This window comes from Brachyhypopomus gauderio, chromosome 14 (assembly GCF_052324685.1).
Source record: "Brachyhypopomus gauderio isolate BG-103 chromosome 14, BGAUD_0.2, whole genome shotgun sequence".
NCBI classification, from domain to species: Eukaryota; Metazoa; Chordata; class Actinopteri; order Gymnotiformes; family Hypopomidae; genus Brachyhypopomus; species Brachyhypopomus gauderio.
Genome location: NC_135224.1, coordinates 22,799,125 through 22,814,260, shown reverse-complemented (window position 1 = coordinate 22,814,260; position 15,136 = coordinate 22,799,125). Strand labels below are relative to the sequence as shown.

Genomic DNA, 15,136 nt, shown 5'->3' with positions numbered 1-15,136 from the left:
AGAGACAGGATGAGAGGAGGGGATAATTTTGGGTTTTTTTTTATTTTTTATTAATGGTCTTTTCTTTTTACAGAGGCAGCTCCTCCAACACTAATCAGCTCCCCTGTTCTTGAGCCTTTAGTTTCTCATCGTACTCCATATCAAATCACACCACATTCCCTGCACATCTGCTAGAGCGATAGAGGATGAGAGAAAAAAGTTGAGCGAAATGCTTTGTACTGAGCTAGTTAACTTGTTTTGTTATGAACATGGAACTGAAGCTTTTTTGCACACGCTTAAAGAAAATACTTTTCTCACTTCTCACTACTACCAAAACAAGCCCAAAACAAACACACATCCACAGACACAGCATATTTCAGTCACGACACATTCCACTGCACTAATAGTCAACCTAATTACTTCAAATTTTGTCCAAAAAAACTGTCCAGCAATATAAATCCCACAGGTTTTCAAAATCAAACAGAGCCTCCTTCCCCCAGAGTAACATACAGGACTTTAAACATAAACTCTGTCTAAAATTTAGCCCAATTATGAAATTACCAACCTCACATTCTTTCAGTGTTCCCTGTAGCTGAAGAAAAAAAATTCCCTCTTGTTTAGGAATTCAGAACATCGGTAAAACCCTCTCATGAGCAAATATGTTTGCGCCACTTTTAGAGGATTGCGTCAGTTTCCTAAGTCAGTGCTTACTATGGCAACATCAGCTTCATTTTAGCAATGTGGATGCAGGATCAAAGGGGCAGTAGAAAGACATAGAAAGAAAATCTTCATATGTTTTGTAGTTTATGTTTACTGAGTTTAAAATAATCAGTTTTTAAGGTGTGAACACTATCAAACCATGTACAGTTTGTACTCCAGGGATTGATAGTTTTCACCCTTAAAAACGAAAATGCAATTTTTATAAAACAATCCATGTCTTTCATTTATAGCCCCTTTAGGTTTTCAGTTTATTTACAATAAAAATTAAAATGGCCAACAACAAGAACAAGAACAGGAACAGCTTTGTAGAAGCCAGTATAAGTACACTGTTATACAGTTTAATTTCTGTGTTAACTGTCAATTTATACTTTTTTTTCCAGAATACAAATTTCTCAATACATGATAGGGGCAAGTTCATCTCTTTGTATTTAGTGGCCACTGTGTTTGGTATAGTTGAACAAACTTCTCTACAACCCAGGAGCTCGTTTGTGTGTGCGTGCGTGCATGCGTATGTGTGTGTGTTATGCATTCTCATTTTGTTCAATGTTCGCAACCAGTCCTTTGGTGTCCACTGTAGTAATAGATCGTCCAGGGTTGTTGATGTAGAGTGTGTTGTCAAATGTACACTCTCCAATCATGGGCATGGACGCTCTTTTATAAAACAGGAAGGCTGCCAGCCCTGTCACAGCAATTATCACCAGGACAACTGCTATAGTGATGCCAAGGTATCCATGAGGGGGTTCATCCACCTGAGGCACTGCAGAGCAGAGAAGACTGTTATGAGGAGGACATCAGTGATCAGGGAACACAACTAGATGTTCTTAATGGATCAGCACACACTAGCTTTGAGAGGGTCATGGATTCCTACTTTGTTATATGTTTTTTTCATCTGGATTATTCAGTTTAGTTTTTTTTTATACAGAGGATGAGTAACTATTCCTGTACATACCTGGATCTGGCTGCTTCTCTGTTGGTGGAATAACTGAAAAGACATAGGCACTTACAGTGAGATCAAAGACCACAGTAGCCAAGATCAAGGTAAAAGGTCAGATCGAGGATAAAGGGCTTGTTTAGTATACCTCATTATGCTACACAATCTCAAGTCATAAAAGTAAGGACTATGTATAACAGCTTCAAACTGGTGAATCCTTCTTGAGTGTGTGTGGGTGTTTCTGTGTGTGTGACTGACCTTTGGCAGTTTTGCAGATGAAGGACCTATAGTTACTGCATGAGGAAATAAACCATAAGCCACTGTCTGCTTTAACATTCACGCAGTCGCCACTAAGTGACATCCGTGTTTCCCAGTTAGTGTAGTCCACCACTGTATTATCAATCCACATCCAATTGCCTGATACACACACACACACACACACACACACACACACACACACACACACACACACACACACACACACACACACACACACACAGAGAGATAAATATACAACATTTTTATATTTTGAAACCATGTGCACTGGCTAAGGACAGTGATGTTCCATATCCAGGTGAAGTTTTGAGTGGGGCTGCAGACCTTCATGGCTGCGGTGCAGGCCGATCCAGAAAGACTGGGACTCATCCTGGAGAATCTCCAGATTCTTGTGGATGAACTGGGATTCCAACCCGTCCTCCACACTCACTAGTGATGCACCTGTGACCAGAGGAAGATCATTATTGTGTAATATTTAGCACCAATGTGTCAGCAAATAGTATGATTTTGATGTTGATGTTCACTGTTTTCATGTCTTTATGCATGACATTGAAATGTGTCTGTGTTAATGGAAAAGAGAAAATGAATAAACTTAAAGCTGCTGTTTTTATTCACCAACTGCTTTCATCCACTGAAAGTAGAATCAAGCAGTACATCTGTGTAGGTACCATGCCAAACCAGTAGGTGGCAGCACCACCAGCAACACAAAACAAGCTTGCTTCAATTAAAGAAATAGGGTATGTCTAAAGCAGCCTTGCTTATCAAGGTGTTAAAATATTTTTATGAGGTCAGACTTTTTAAGAGAGGACCCTCCATCTCTCTCTGGTTTTCGCCATTCAGAGAATTCGAACATTTGGACGATTAAGAGCACACAAAAGTCGTACTTCTTAATTAACTAGCCCAAGTAACTCGTACTTCTGAATTAACTAGCCAAAGTAACTGTTGAATCTAAAAACCAATTGATCGACGTTACTGCGGCACCAGATTAAACAAACTACTTCTATCAAGCTTGCAAAAGTTTTTAAACTGTGGACGAGACATGGGCTTTGGAAGAACTGAACATTCTAGAATTTTCCTGTTTTTGGTCCTTGGCACAGTGTAGGTCTGCAGTGCTTCTCGACTCCAGCATTCTTTTGAGTTTTGCAGTGGTGGAAGGAATGTCTTTATCACTATTACAAATATTTGACTTGGATCTTTCTTTTCGTGTGCTTGACTGCACCCTGTGATGGTTAATTGGAACACCTTACTAGCAACCCCACATAGGACACTGTGTCATAAAGTAATAAAGATAATTGTCAACAAGATGGAAACATGGGAGGGTTTGCCAATGTGACCAGCAATAGCAAGGTGCATACTGAGCCCCCAGTAGACCATAGATTATGTCTGTTGACATTAGCAGGAACCCTCTGAACATGATCATCATCCAAAGTTATGCTCCAACAGTATATGTATTTCAGCAGTAAACTAAGGTCCAGAGCCCTCTAAGCAGGACCACAAGAAAATACATAATCTACAACACGATTTCAATGGCAATATCAGAGATGGAGAGGTTGCATGAGTGGTCAGCAGACATGGTCTGGGGGTGGGCAATGTTGCTGAGGCCCAACTTGTGCAGTTTGGCCAAGAGACCAAGAATTAAATGACAAATACTTTCTTCAAGGAGCTGAAGCAATGTTAATACGCATATGCATCCCCAAATGAGTGGCATCCCAGCCAGACTGATTACATTCTCTGCCAGCAAAAATGGAAGCGATCAATTCTTGGTGCACTAGGTGCTGAATGTGGGTCTGATTACCATCTCCTTATAACCAAATTAGCGTCACATTATGCAGTGTCAATTATTCAATCGTACAGAGGAGATTTGTCAACAAGGTCCCTGCACAATATGTAATCAAAATGAGAAACAGGCTTGACTTGCTCAGACAGGAAGTAGGGTGTATCCAAATTAACTGTGGGCAAAGATCAAGGGAACCATCACTGAAAATGCTACACAAGAAGCCAGTATGTGGTGGGAACTGGCTAACTTCAAACATTGAAGATGTAGGAGAGAGGCTAACAAGGCAAGACAACTCAAGCCTCAAAGAAGTGTGCACAAGCCTTAAAGAGGCCCATAAGAGCCATACCATAAAATTATGTACCACCAAAAACAGGTGTAGAAACCACACCAAGCAACCGTCCAGGACTGTGACAGGAATGCAATCAGTGACAACCAGGACATCAAGAAGAGATGGAAAAAATACACACAGGGAATTACACCAATGCCATCACTAGCCACCCAGAAAAACTTGGGAGTCAAAAGGGATTGGAACCAAGACGTGTTTGAAAGATAACTGGAGTGGGCAGTGAGGCAGATACCAAACAACAAAGCACCTGGCATTGATAGAATCCCCAGGGAGTTCCTCAAACCAATCCCAGGAGCCACGCTGTCTGCACTGTGCCAGAAGATTTGGAGAATCTGCACATGGACTGGAAAATATCAGACATCATCCTACTGCCGAAGAAATGCAATGCCACAAACTGCCAACTAGAGAAGGATTACTCTAATCCCCGACACGAAGATGATTCTAAAGATCATGCAGAAGTGCTTGGTTAACGTCCTGATCCATAAGGGTAGAGGGATCATGATCACATTGAGAACCTGAGGGGGATCATGAAATAGACAGAAAATCAGAAGAAGCTGTACCTATGCTTCATTGAGAATCATTGATCACAGTGGCAGCTCAATAACTAGTTGTGTGGTTGTGGTGAGTGTGGACCAAATATGGAAGTGCAAGAATGTCTTGGTTATCACCAAACACAGGTTGATCACATTTAGTTTTTGATTTAGTTTAGTATTTAGTTGTCCATTTGGTTTGTTTTCTCCTGTAACAGATTTTGACTGGTCAGAATAAATTAATTTTAATATATATATATATTAGCGGTGGGCCGTTATCGGTGTTAACGGCGTTCGATAATGTGATACTCTTATCGGGCGATATAAAATGTTCGCCGTTAATCTATTCTTAAAGTTGGGTTGGGAACTGGGTCAAAATAGGTAAGCAAACTATGATGACTTTCACCTTGATAGTTTAGCTTGGGTGTATTCCTAACCAAATTGCACAGTAGGGGGCGGGAACGAGTTTTCAAACCTGTGAATTACAAAGACTACCACAACAAATCGTTCGTGTGTTTACATGGATGCAGCAACGAAGCCGCCAAGTTTGCTTCATGGAAAATTCATTTTTAAGAAGCTTCCTAATGGAGACATTGACAAGACTAAAGTTGTTTGCAGCTTATGCAACGCGGAATTAGTTTATTGTAGGAGTTCTAGCAGTCTGAAGTACCATTTAAACGCGAAGCACCCGTTTGCTAATGCTGCTGGTGCTGGGTCAAGCACTGATGCAGCCCAGGGGAAGAGTCGCCACCGCTGAAAACAGGTTAAATGTACTAAATGTTGGCTTACATTTCAAATCTCATATTTAGCTGAATAAACATCAACCCCTATTTTTTAAATATCAACCCCTTTTAATGCACAGTATGTAGGCTTACAAATTCATGTTTGACTGAATATGCCCTCTTAAAGTATATAGGCTTACAGTACTATTTTCATGTTTAACTGAATAAATCGTTAAACATGAGTACATTTTATTGAGCATGTTTTTTTTCTTCAAGTATCAAAGTAGAACAGCTTCCTCAAGCAGTCATTGATGCATTTTGGAAACAGGAGATGAGCCCCTGGTCTAATGCACCCTCTGTATTAAGAAACCCTATCTCAAAGACTGACTTTTAGTCATTACTTGGGTAGCACGCATTAATCTAGATTAATTTCAGGATTTCAGTGAGATTAATCTAGATTAAAAAATTTATCTATGACCACCCCTAATATATATATTCAGTGCTGTTTGAAAGTTTGTAACATCCTTTGTGATGTGATGGCTGGCTTAACCAGGTGAGCCACCACAGGGTTTTGGTAGGTAGGACACAATTGCGGAGTTGGCTTATGACTGGGAGTGAAGGGAGATGCCAACTCACCCCTGCACACAGACTCAGCAAATCCTTGACCCATATTGTGATTCATCCACCTGTACCTGTTCTTTATTTATGTTCTCCTCTGCCTTCCTCTGCCTGCCTCTCCTCTGCCTGCCTGCCTATATAAACCCACAGGTACAGTCCACCTGTCCTGCACAATAAACCCAGTTGTTATTCAACAGTGCTACTGGACATGCCATTCCAAGCTGTTAAAGACTGTTACTGTGCCTACCGCACACACTGATTTGTTAAACGATTCTAGTGCCTTGTTCATTTTGTTCTCCTTAGTTCGCCCGAGTTATTATGAAGAATACAGATGTGCCACTACCAACCTCGCCTCCTGTTCCTTCCTTGCAAAAGTAGTCAAGCTTGTAGTTGAAGTCTAAATGTATTATAACAAAACTAATAACTAATTAGAAATATTTCTATCTGTTCAAAACAATAGGGTAAATTGTGACCAACAGATATATGTGGGGAAAATGCTTTGCCATGTTAATAGCAGCAGAGCATTTGAATGCAAATAATAACTTTCCAATGGCAAGCACTGGACATTGAGAATCCTATGATGTGTCTGCCTACTGGTTTATAAACTTCTCTAATGATGATTCATTGTGTTTCCCCACTGAACCTCATTTTGCAGTCTCTTTTTGAATAACAGAGATGGGCCTACCCATTCTGATACACTCTACTGTTGCATGTGCCCAGTTCTCCCTCTTGGAGGCCATGAACGCATAGCAGTGTCCTCTGAACGGAATCCAAGTCTTGTGTCGCTTTGGTTCCGGGCAGTTTCCAGGGTGCTGAGGAGGCTCGGTGGGGGCAACATCTGTAGACAAAGAACAAAAGAAGCTAGTTCTGTGACATAAACTGAACAAAGGTGTTAGCAAGTCATAACTGATTTTAACCTTCTACAGTTTGTCTGTTTACTTTCTCAGGTTTTAAATCACACATGACAGAAAACAGAGTCAAACACACAGAAAAACTCAAAATCACCACTGGATGCCAGACCCAGTGAAGACCCAGAGAAAACTCAAAATCACCACAGGATGCCAGACCCAGTGAAGACCCAGAGGACTTCACTTGCCTGAATGCCACAGTCCACTTCAACTTCATTAGATACTCCTGTCCTAATTATTATATATAATATATTATATATACATTATATTAATAATTAGGATAAAGTGGCAGGTGAGTGTATATCATACATATATGTCAAACATGTACATACATAGTATATCATACATAATTATAATCACCACATACCACATACTCTTGCAAAGTTTTGCCTACCTTTTGGAAAGGTATACCAAGCATCTTCTAAATTGTGCCTTTGTTGTTCTCTGAGTGTTTTCTTATTGTTTTTTTGTATATTTTTTTATGCGGACTGTTTCAGCACTTTGATTTGGATTGTGTTTATAGAGGCTTGCCCTCTCTGGTATTGACCCTTATTCTGCTGACGACAATTCTTATTAAAACCCTTATCTTTATCTGCATTCGTCTGCATATGGTGTATTGATATAATGTTCCTACAGTTTTGTGCCTGTGCGAGAGTTGTCTTTTTTGCTTGCCCTCCGCACGGAGCTTAAATGTGTTTTTTGTCACATTAAACGTTTGATGTTTCACCAATCTCGTCATATATATATTGATGACTTCAGTACTAAATTGTATCTCTGCCCAGACTGTTTCTTCTTCTGTAACACCTAGGTTTGCATTTCTCTTGCATTTTAGGTTTGAAAAAGGCTGTGGTACTCCGGGGTATTCAAGCAAGTCATCTTATTTGTGTACTCTTACTATTACAGTTGCAGTTTCTCTTCAAACAGATACATTTGTGATTTAACTAAATGGGTACATGTCCAGAATTATGTTGATTAGCTGCATGTGAGAAAGCATTGTTAGAGGGGAAAAAAATAATCCAATCCAGTCTGGCCTCTTACCAGGACGTTTATCATTAGACTGATTCAGGTGGCATTTTTGTGGTGTGGTGTTCTATTACACATTATTAATATCAATAGCACCATGTCAGTTGGGCTACCTGGGGAACTCTTGCAGAGAGAGTAGTAGGTGTTGTTGCAGTTTGCCGTTTTCCAGTATCCATCCGTGTCGATGTACACACAGGCCTTGTTCTGACTTGGCTCTCCCTTACCCCAGTTAACATAGCTCAGCATCCAGTTGTCTATCCAGCGGTACTGTCCCTCTGTCTGCAAACACCAGCACATGCACAGTTGGAGTGTGTATTTGTCTGTGTGTGTGTGTGTGTGTGTGCTAGTATACATGTACGTGGCATCATATATGACCCTGACCATGTGTATGTTTGCATGTCATACAGTATGTGTGTGCTTGTACATGTTTGGTCTAAAATTCCCTTGTTTTTCTTTTGGGGTTGTGTACATGAGTTTTTTCTCAGTTACACACACACACACACACACTCTTTGTGTAATGTAGTAACCACTGACCTCTGTGGAGATCAGTGCCCTCAACATCATGGGCCCTGGCCATTCTGAGCTGCTCTATCACTGAAGAGCAGACTAACTTGCTTACCAGGATACTGTTGAGGCCAATCCACGTAGGCTGTTTGAATCTGTCAATCCTGAGAATTGCAAAAGCCTGGGTGATGGAGTCCAGCACACTGGCCAAGTCAGTATCATCCGCCCTGCACTGTCTCCTGGCCTCGTCCCAGCTCATCTTCTCCATCTGCACCTTGTACGAGTTGTTCCCCAGTGCGAAATATGTCAGCGGTGATGCTGTTGTCACTGGAACTTGTATCTGAGAGTCTGAGGCGGACATGCAGCAGATATGGGGGTGGGGGGGGTTAGTGATATTCGACTACTCACATTTCTAGAGTCACGGCCGTAAGAACTGATAAATCTTAGACATCAGCTAAGATGCACATAAATAAAATCCATCTTGATGCAAATGACAAAGATCATCAAATGCATGAAAATAAATGTGTTCAAAATATGTATGCCCCATATTACAACTGATAATTTGTAAATATTCTGCTGACCATAATGTGGGCAAATGTTGGCTAAATACTGTAACTCCCAGCACATTTTTACAAGCTAATGTTATTACATCAAAATATCAAGCTGCCCATTATTGTACTTGTTACAAATAACAGACATGTAATTCAAACACTGTATATACTGTACAAAATGAACTGAATCAAGTGGCTACTGTAGCTATAGACTGGAAGCTGGCTTTCACCATTTTCACTAGATAATGTTCAGGGGTAACAGGATATATTCAGAGTCCAAATGTTCTGTTCAAATAATTAAAAAATGTAATAACACATTACATCATATCTACAAATTACATATAATTACAAAAAAACACAATATTTAATTAAAATACTGCAAGTCACTGCTGACTATAATTAAAACTACTCACCAATGTTCCTCTTGCAGATGAAACCTCGCTTTTCGCTGCAATCTTCAACTTTCCACTTGCCAGTGATCTTTGTGCTCTCCCTCACCATAATGACACAGTCAAACTACAGGTAATGATGATAACAGAATCTACTGTCAATGGATACATTATAATGTTAGAACTATTTACATAATTATTTCTGGGATCCAGCATAATTATTTAATGTTGTAATTAAATATACTGTTCTTTGTATATAGTATAGATCACTGAAGATGTACTGTGATTCTGTAGTTGGGCCATGTTGTTGTGTCCTTATAAGGTACTCTGGGTATAAATGTTTCTTGGAATTTTTGAGAATTGCCTGTCACACTCTATAGCAAACAAAAATGATTTGAATTTTGAGTTTGCTTTCAATTTTGTTCATGCTGCCTTTATGTGTTTGTTTGATATTTTATATTTCAAGGTTAACTTCCTCACTAACTCTTGAGTCCATTCCCATTCAGCCAGCAGACAGAACAGCACGTGACATCTCAGTGGTTCATCCAATATGACCACATTGTCACGCCTCTTTTGCCATGCCACGCCTCTTTTGCCATGCCACGCCTCTTTTGCCATGCCACGCCTCTTGTCCAGGTGCCCTCTCACTGTCATGAACCACGGCTTCTCTGGTGATGTCTATCATTATACCTTGGCCCCTATGTCATCATTCAGTAGTGAATGTATTTGCTTTTAAATACTTGCAAATGTTACTATGCTTTTTTTCTAAATGTTTATTTATTGTTTTACTAATCAGGCAAACAGCTGATAAGTATGTATAAGTATGGATAAGTATGTATAAGTATGTGCAAATGTTTAGAGTTAAGAGTTTATAATAAGAAAAGGGTACTTGCATCTGATCCATATGATCTGCGGCCATATGGGATTGACACTGGATGACCTCTGGCCCAGTTGGTGAACCGGACACTTTTGCCATCCGTCCACAAGAAGCGCATCTCCCAGTTGACATCATTCAAGCCAATCCACACGTCATCGTGTGTAGTGAGCATCATGGCAGTGAGGAATGCTGTAAAGATGCATATTTCGTTTAAGTCAGGGGTGTCCAATCTTTTTGCAGTTTGTTGTCGAGAAAAAGTGTTTGGGCCAACTTGGGGGGGGGGGGTATCTGTCTGCATGTGATGGGAGAGCAGGGGAATATGGGACTGCAGTATAAATCAAGTTGTCACATAGGGCAACGCCCCCTCTCGTAGCTGTCACTCTGGGTTCCCTCATGTCCGTGTTCCCTGCCTGTTTGTCCCGCCCTGCTCGTTTGTCGCGTTTATTCCTTGTTTGTTGCCACGCCCCAGTGTCATTGCCATCACCTGTGCCTAGTTAGTCTCTATGTATAAAGTCCCAGTATTTCCCCAGTCCAGTATCCGTGATTTTGTCTACTTTGTGCCTTGTGCTTTGTTCCAACCTGTTCGTTGTGAGTATTGTTTCCGCTGCCAGTATTCCTGCCTGTTCTGTGTTTCCCCGTCGTGTTTAGTACCGATTATGTCTGTTCGTATTTCATGTCTGGACTGCCTGCCCGTTGTGACCCATGCCTGTTTTATCGACCCTGGTTATGGTATTCCCCGTAATAAATCTCGCTCATCTCAGCGATTGTGTCCGTCTCCTCGCTCCGTGGCGCGTGCCACGTTACATAATCACGGATCTGTCCAGGACACAGCGAGAGAGCGAGACTCCGGTGAGTTTAGTCGCTGTAACGAGTTGTTGGCTGCTTCCGTGCAGTTTAACTCTCATGTGTTACAGCGCGAACGAGCCGGAGACAGGAATACCCCTGGCGCTGTGGGAACAAGGAAGTCTCACCGAAGAAAGCGCAGTCTCTCACAACTGGCTTTCGCGGCGAGACTCCTTTTGAGCGCTGTGAGTCTGCCCTGCTTGACGAACGCCACAGGGGTGAGCAACCTGTGGTACAAGCAGCGGGCAGACGGAGGGAATGCACAGACGAGCTTTGGCTTACCCCTCGGTCGGCTCTCAATGGCTGCTGCAAGCTCCCGACGCCTCAGAGGAGACGGAGCCATCGCAGAGAGAGCCACCGAGGGGCGTGTGTGTCTGCGTGTTCTTCCAGGCTCAACCCGGACCCTGAGGAGGAGGACCTAACCCCGCTGATCCCGCCGGCTACTCCACACGACACCCCCATGTATTTTTTGGGGGGGAGTACAAGCGACGTCGGCTTGGCGGACACGCCCCCCGATGACGTCAGTATGGTGGCTCCGCCCCCCGAGGACGTCGGCTTGGCGTACACGCCCCCCGAGGACGTCGGCTTGGTGGCTCCGCCCCCCGAGGACGTCGGCTTGGCGTACACGCCCCCCGAGGATGTCAACATGGCGGCTCCACCCCCCGAGGACGTCGGCTTGGTGGCTCCGCCCCCCGAGGACGTCGGCTTGGCGGCTCCGCCCCCCGAGGACGTCGGCTTGGCAGCTCCGCCCCCCGAGGACGTCGGCTTGGCGGCTCCGCCCCTTGAGGACGTCGGCTTGGCGGCTCCGCCCCCGAGTGCATCTCCTCACCTCAGGTTCCTGTCCCCGCTGCCCGTAGGCAGTTCGTGCCTGTTCCTGTCCCCGCTGCCTGTAGGCAGTTCGTGCCTGTTCCTGTCCCCGCTGCCCGTAGGCAGTTCGTGCCTGTTCCTGTCCCCGCTGCCCGTCGGCAGTCCACACCGGTTCCTGTCCCTGCGACCCAGGAGAGGTCGTCCACACCGGTTCCTGTCCCTGCGACCCAGGAGAGGTCGTCCACACCGGTTCCTGTCCCTGCGACCCAGGAGAGGTCGTCCACGCCGGTTCCTGTCCCTGCGACCCAGGAGAGGTCGTCCACGCCGGCTCCTGTTCCCGCTGCCCGCCAGCGGACGCTGCCTGTTCCCGCTGCCCGCCGCCAGGCCGTGCCTGTAACCCCAGAGACTGTGCTGCCCCCTGCTGGGCACGGACTCTTTGTGCCCCCTGCTCTGCCCTGTACTCCTGTCTCGTTGCCCCTGCTCCCCTTGCTCCCTTGTTCCGTCCCTGGATTTGTGTTGGTTCCTGTTCCTGTGTGTGTATCTGTTCGTGTACATGTACCTGACCCTGTGTCTGTTTCCGGTGATGTCCTCTCTGTCCCGGTTCCCGTGTCTGTTCCCCAGATTGTGACCCACTTCGTTCCTGTCCCAGTCTCCGTCGTCCAAGCCGTGTTTGCCTCAGTGTTTACCTCTGCCCTGTCCCCTGGCCCCGCTCCAGTGTCTGTCCCCGGTCCTGTCCTGTCCAGCCCTGCTCCTGTGCCTCGCCCTGGCCCTATCCGGTCTCCCTGTGTCCCGTGTCATGCCGTGTCCCGGCCCAGCTCTTGGCCTGTCTCCCTGTCTCCAGTCCCTGCCGTGTCCCAGGTCCCTCGTCCTATTTTGTCTGGTCCTGTCCCTCCGGTCTGTCCTGTGTCCGCTGTCCCTGTCCTGTCTGCCCTTGCGTGCCCCGGAGTGGCACGCTTTGAGGGGGGGTTCTGTCACGTAGGGCAACGCCCCCTCTCGTAGCTGTCACTCTGGGTTCCCTCATGTCAGTGTTCCCTGCCTGTTTGTCCCGCCCTGCTCGTTTGTCGCGTTTATTCCTTGTTTGTTGCCACGCCCCAGTGTCATTGCCATCACCTGTCCCTAGTTAGTTTCTATGTATAAAGTCCCAGTATTTCCCCGTCGTGTTTAGTACCGATTATGTCTGTTCGTATTTCATGTCTGGACTGCCTGCCCGTTGTGACCCATGCCTGTTTTATCGACCCTGGTTTTGGTATTCCCTGTATTAAATCTCACTCATCTCAGCATTTGTGTCCGTCTCCTCGCTCCGTGGCACAAACCACGTTACACAAGTCTATCTTCTGCCATCTTCTGGTAAAATATAAAATTCTCTTTTAAATTTTGAACTGCACTTTGGACACCCCTGGTTTAAATGAAACCCATCACAAAAGTTCTGACCAATTTGCTGTCAGTTCCATAAATCTTTAGATTTTATCACTTTTTATTATTTTATATATTTTATTATTTTTATTTTTTATTATATTTTAATGAATTCTAAAATAATGTACAGCACCTTCTAACTGAATTGGAACAAAAGTGCATGATGAGTCAGCACTAAGTGTAGAGATTCACATTTAAAGAGAGTTTATGAATTCTAATTCAAAGTTTACCTTGTTCTGTTTGACTCCCAATGGAAACCAAGTTGCCTCCTTGAGAGATGCAGTGCTGCCGGGCATCATGCCATGTTTTCTCATCACCTTTCCCTAAAATTTTATAACACTAGAAAGAAATTAAAATTCTGTGAGATCAGAAATGTTAGATTCTATTTGCCAATGTTGTCCATGTAGTCATACATGTGAGCTGTTGTTTTTGGATTAGTTATAACATTTCATTTGTTTATAATTTCACAAACCCTTAGTTTATGTAACTGCAAATTTACTTACTTTTCCCTGGAAAGAGACCCATTCAGGAGCACAACCTCCTGATGGTGCAGTTACGGGTGCCATTGTGTTGGGGATTAAATTACTTTTTCTTTTACAGATAGAGGGTAATGGTACTCCACAGTTAATGTCATTCCAGAAGCCTGATTGATAGAGATGTTTAGATTTATCCTCAACCTTACATGGCAATATTTGGCATTATAAAACAGAAATAATGCAGAAAAATCCCTCTTACCCATATCCTTGTAAATGGTCACACAGTTCTCATCATTGTTAGCAAAGTTTGGTTCATTTTGATTCCATGCTGTATAGACAACTGGGGACCCATCTAACCAACTAGAAGAAAACATGGAGAAATATTTAAACATCTAACAAAGAAAAATATTTCACTTAGCAAAATGGTTTGTGAACCTTCATTTGGTGTGACTTTTTGGGTAGGATTACCTAAAAGACTTATCCAGTCCGACTGTCATTCCAATATAGTACTGGTTCTCATTGCTCCTTGAAATCTGCAAAAAGGAATTTAACAAACACTATGAATGGTAAGAACATTGCCCTTATCTATTACAATGGCGATACTAAAATCAAAGAACTCTGGGTCCTTTACCTGCTTCCAAATAAACTTCCTCTCAGTTTGGCCAGTTATGACAACGAGGTCAGAATGGTTGCTCCTGCAAAAATCACGAGCATCTTCCATAGACAGAGCATTTTTATTGATGAAATACTGATAACTACTGAACTCAATCCAGCCATCAGCAGTTATATTAAACTCCTCTATGGATTAGAAAGAATACAAACATAACCAACAATGGTATATTTACTGTAAATTGCATGTATTCTATAGCATTATATAGCTTAATTTAAATTGTTACAAAGTACACAGTGAAGTTTTAAAGTTATTACCTTGGGGGGCACTTGTAGGTGGTGGTTTGGGAGTTGTGCCTGTGGCATAGCCAGGAATTAATTCAGGGGGTATGAAAATGTTAAATGAAATCACCATGTAAAATCAAATTGACAAGTGCAGTTTAGTTAGTAGTAGAGTGGTCGAAGACTACTAAAGAAGTAGTCTTTGTACTGTTCAGAATTCAACATGTCATTAATTAAAGACACGAGCTAAATCAACAAATCTTAACATTAATAGACGTAGGAAATAAAATTATGGCTGTTCCACTAGTTTTAGCTTCATCACTAATGCAGCTAGATGGCTATATTTTTATTAGAAATGCAAAAATGCATGGTCCTTAGTGGTTAACCATGTATCTCAAAATAGCAGGTGTTAGAGAATAAAACATGATTAATCCATCTAATGGATGTATTAATTTCGTGTCTAGGGCTTTGCCCTTTTAATAGCATAATTAAAGCAATATTAAAGCAATTACTGTACAAAATCACAAAAACACTTGGTCATGAAAGGGGGTTAAA

At 42.9% G+C, this 15,136-nt stretch overlaps 1 protein-coding gene across 1 annotated transcript in view; it reads right to left on the bottom strand.

Annotated features, from left to right (window-relative positions):
• Positions 1 to 23: 23 nt before the first annotated feature.
• LOC143474904 (macrophage mannose receptor 1-like) overlaps positions 24 to 15,136 on the bottom strand; it is a 43,641-nt gene continuing 28,528 nt past the window's right edge. Inside the window, exons 16-30 of the mRNA XM_076972566.1 lie at positions 14,618 to 14,656; positions 14,322 to 14,488; positions 14,159 to 14,223; positions 13,950 to 14,050; positions 13,718 to 13,857; positions 13,445 to 13,553; positions 10,168 to 10,340; positions 9,299 to 9,401; positions 8,450 to 8,682; positions 7,944 to 8,109; positions 6,585 to 6,737; positions 2,231 to 2,347; positions 1,889 to 2,047; positions 1,649 to 1,681; positions 24 to 1,456 (exon numbers count right to left, since the gene is read on the bottom strand). Coding sequence (XP_076828681.1) covers positions 1,221 to 1,456; positions 1,649 to 1,681; positions 1,889 to 2,047; positions 2,231 to 2,347; positions 6,585 to 6,737; positions 7,944 to 8,109; positions 8,450 to 8,682; positions 9,299 to 9,401; positions 10,168 to 10,340; positions 13,445 to 13,553; positions 13,718 to 13,857; positions 13,950 to 14,050; positions 14,159 to 14,223; positions 14,322 to 14,488; positions 14,618 to 14,656 — 1,994 coding nt within the window. The 3' untranslated portion in view covers positions 24 to 1,220. The remainder of the gene's footprint in view (positions 1,457 to 1,648; positions 1,682 to 1,888; positions 2,048 to 2,230; positions 2,348 to 6,584; positions 6,738 to 7,943; positions 8,110 to 8,449; positions 8,683 to 9,298; positions 9,402 to 10,167; positions 10,341 to 13,444; positions 13,554 to 13,717; positions 13,858 to 13,949; positions 14,051 to 14,158; positions 14,224 to 14,321; positions 14,489 to 14,617; positions 14,657 to 15,136) is intronic.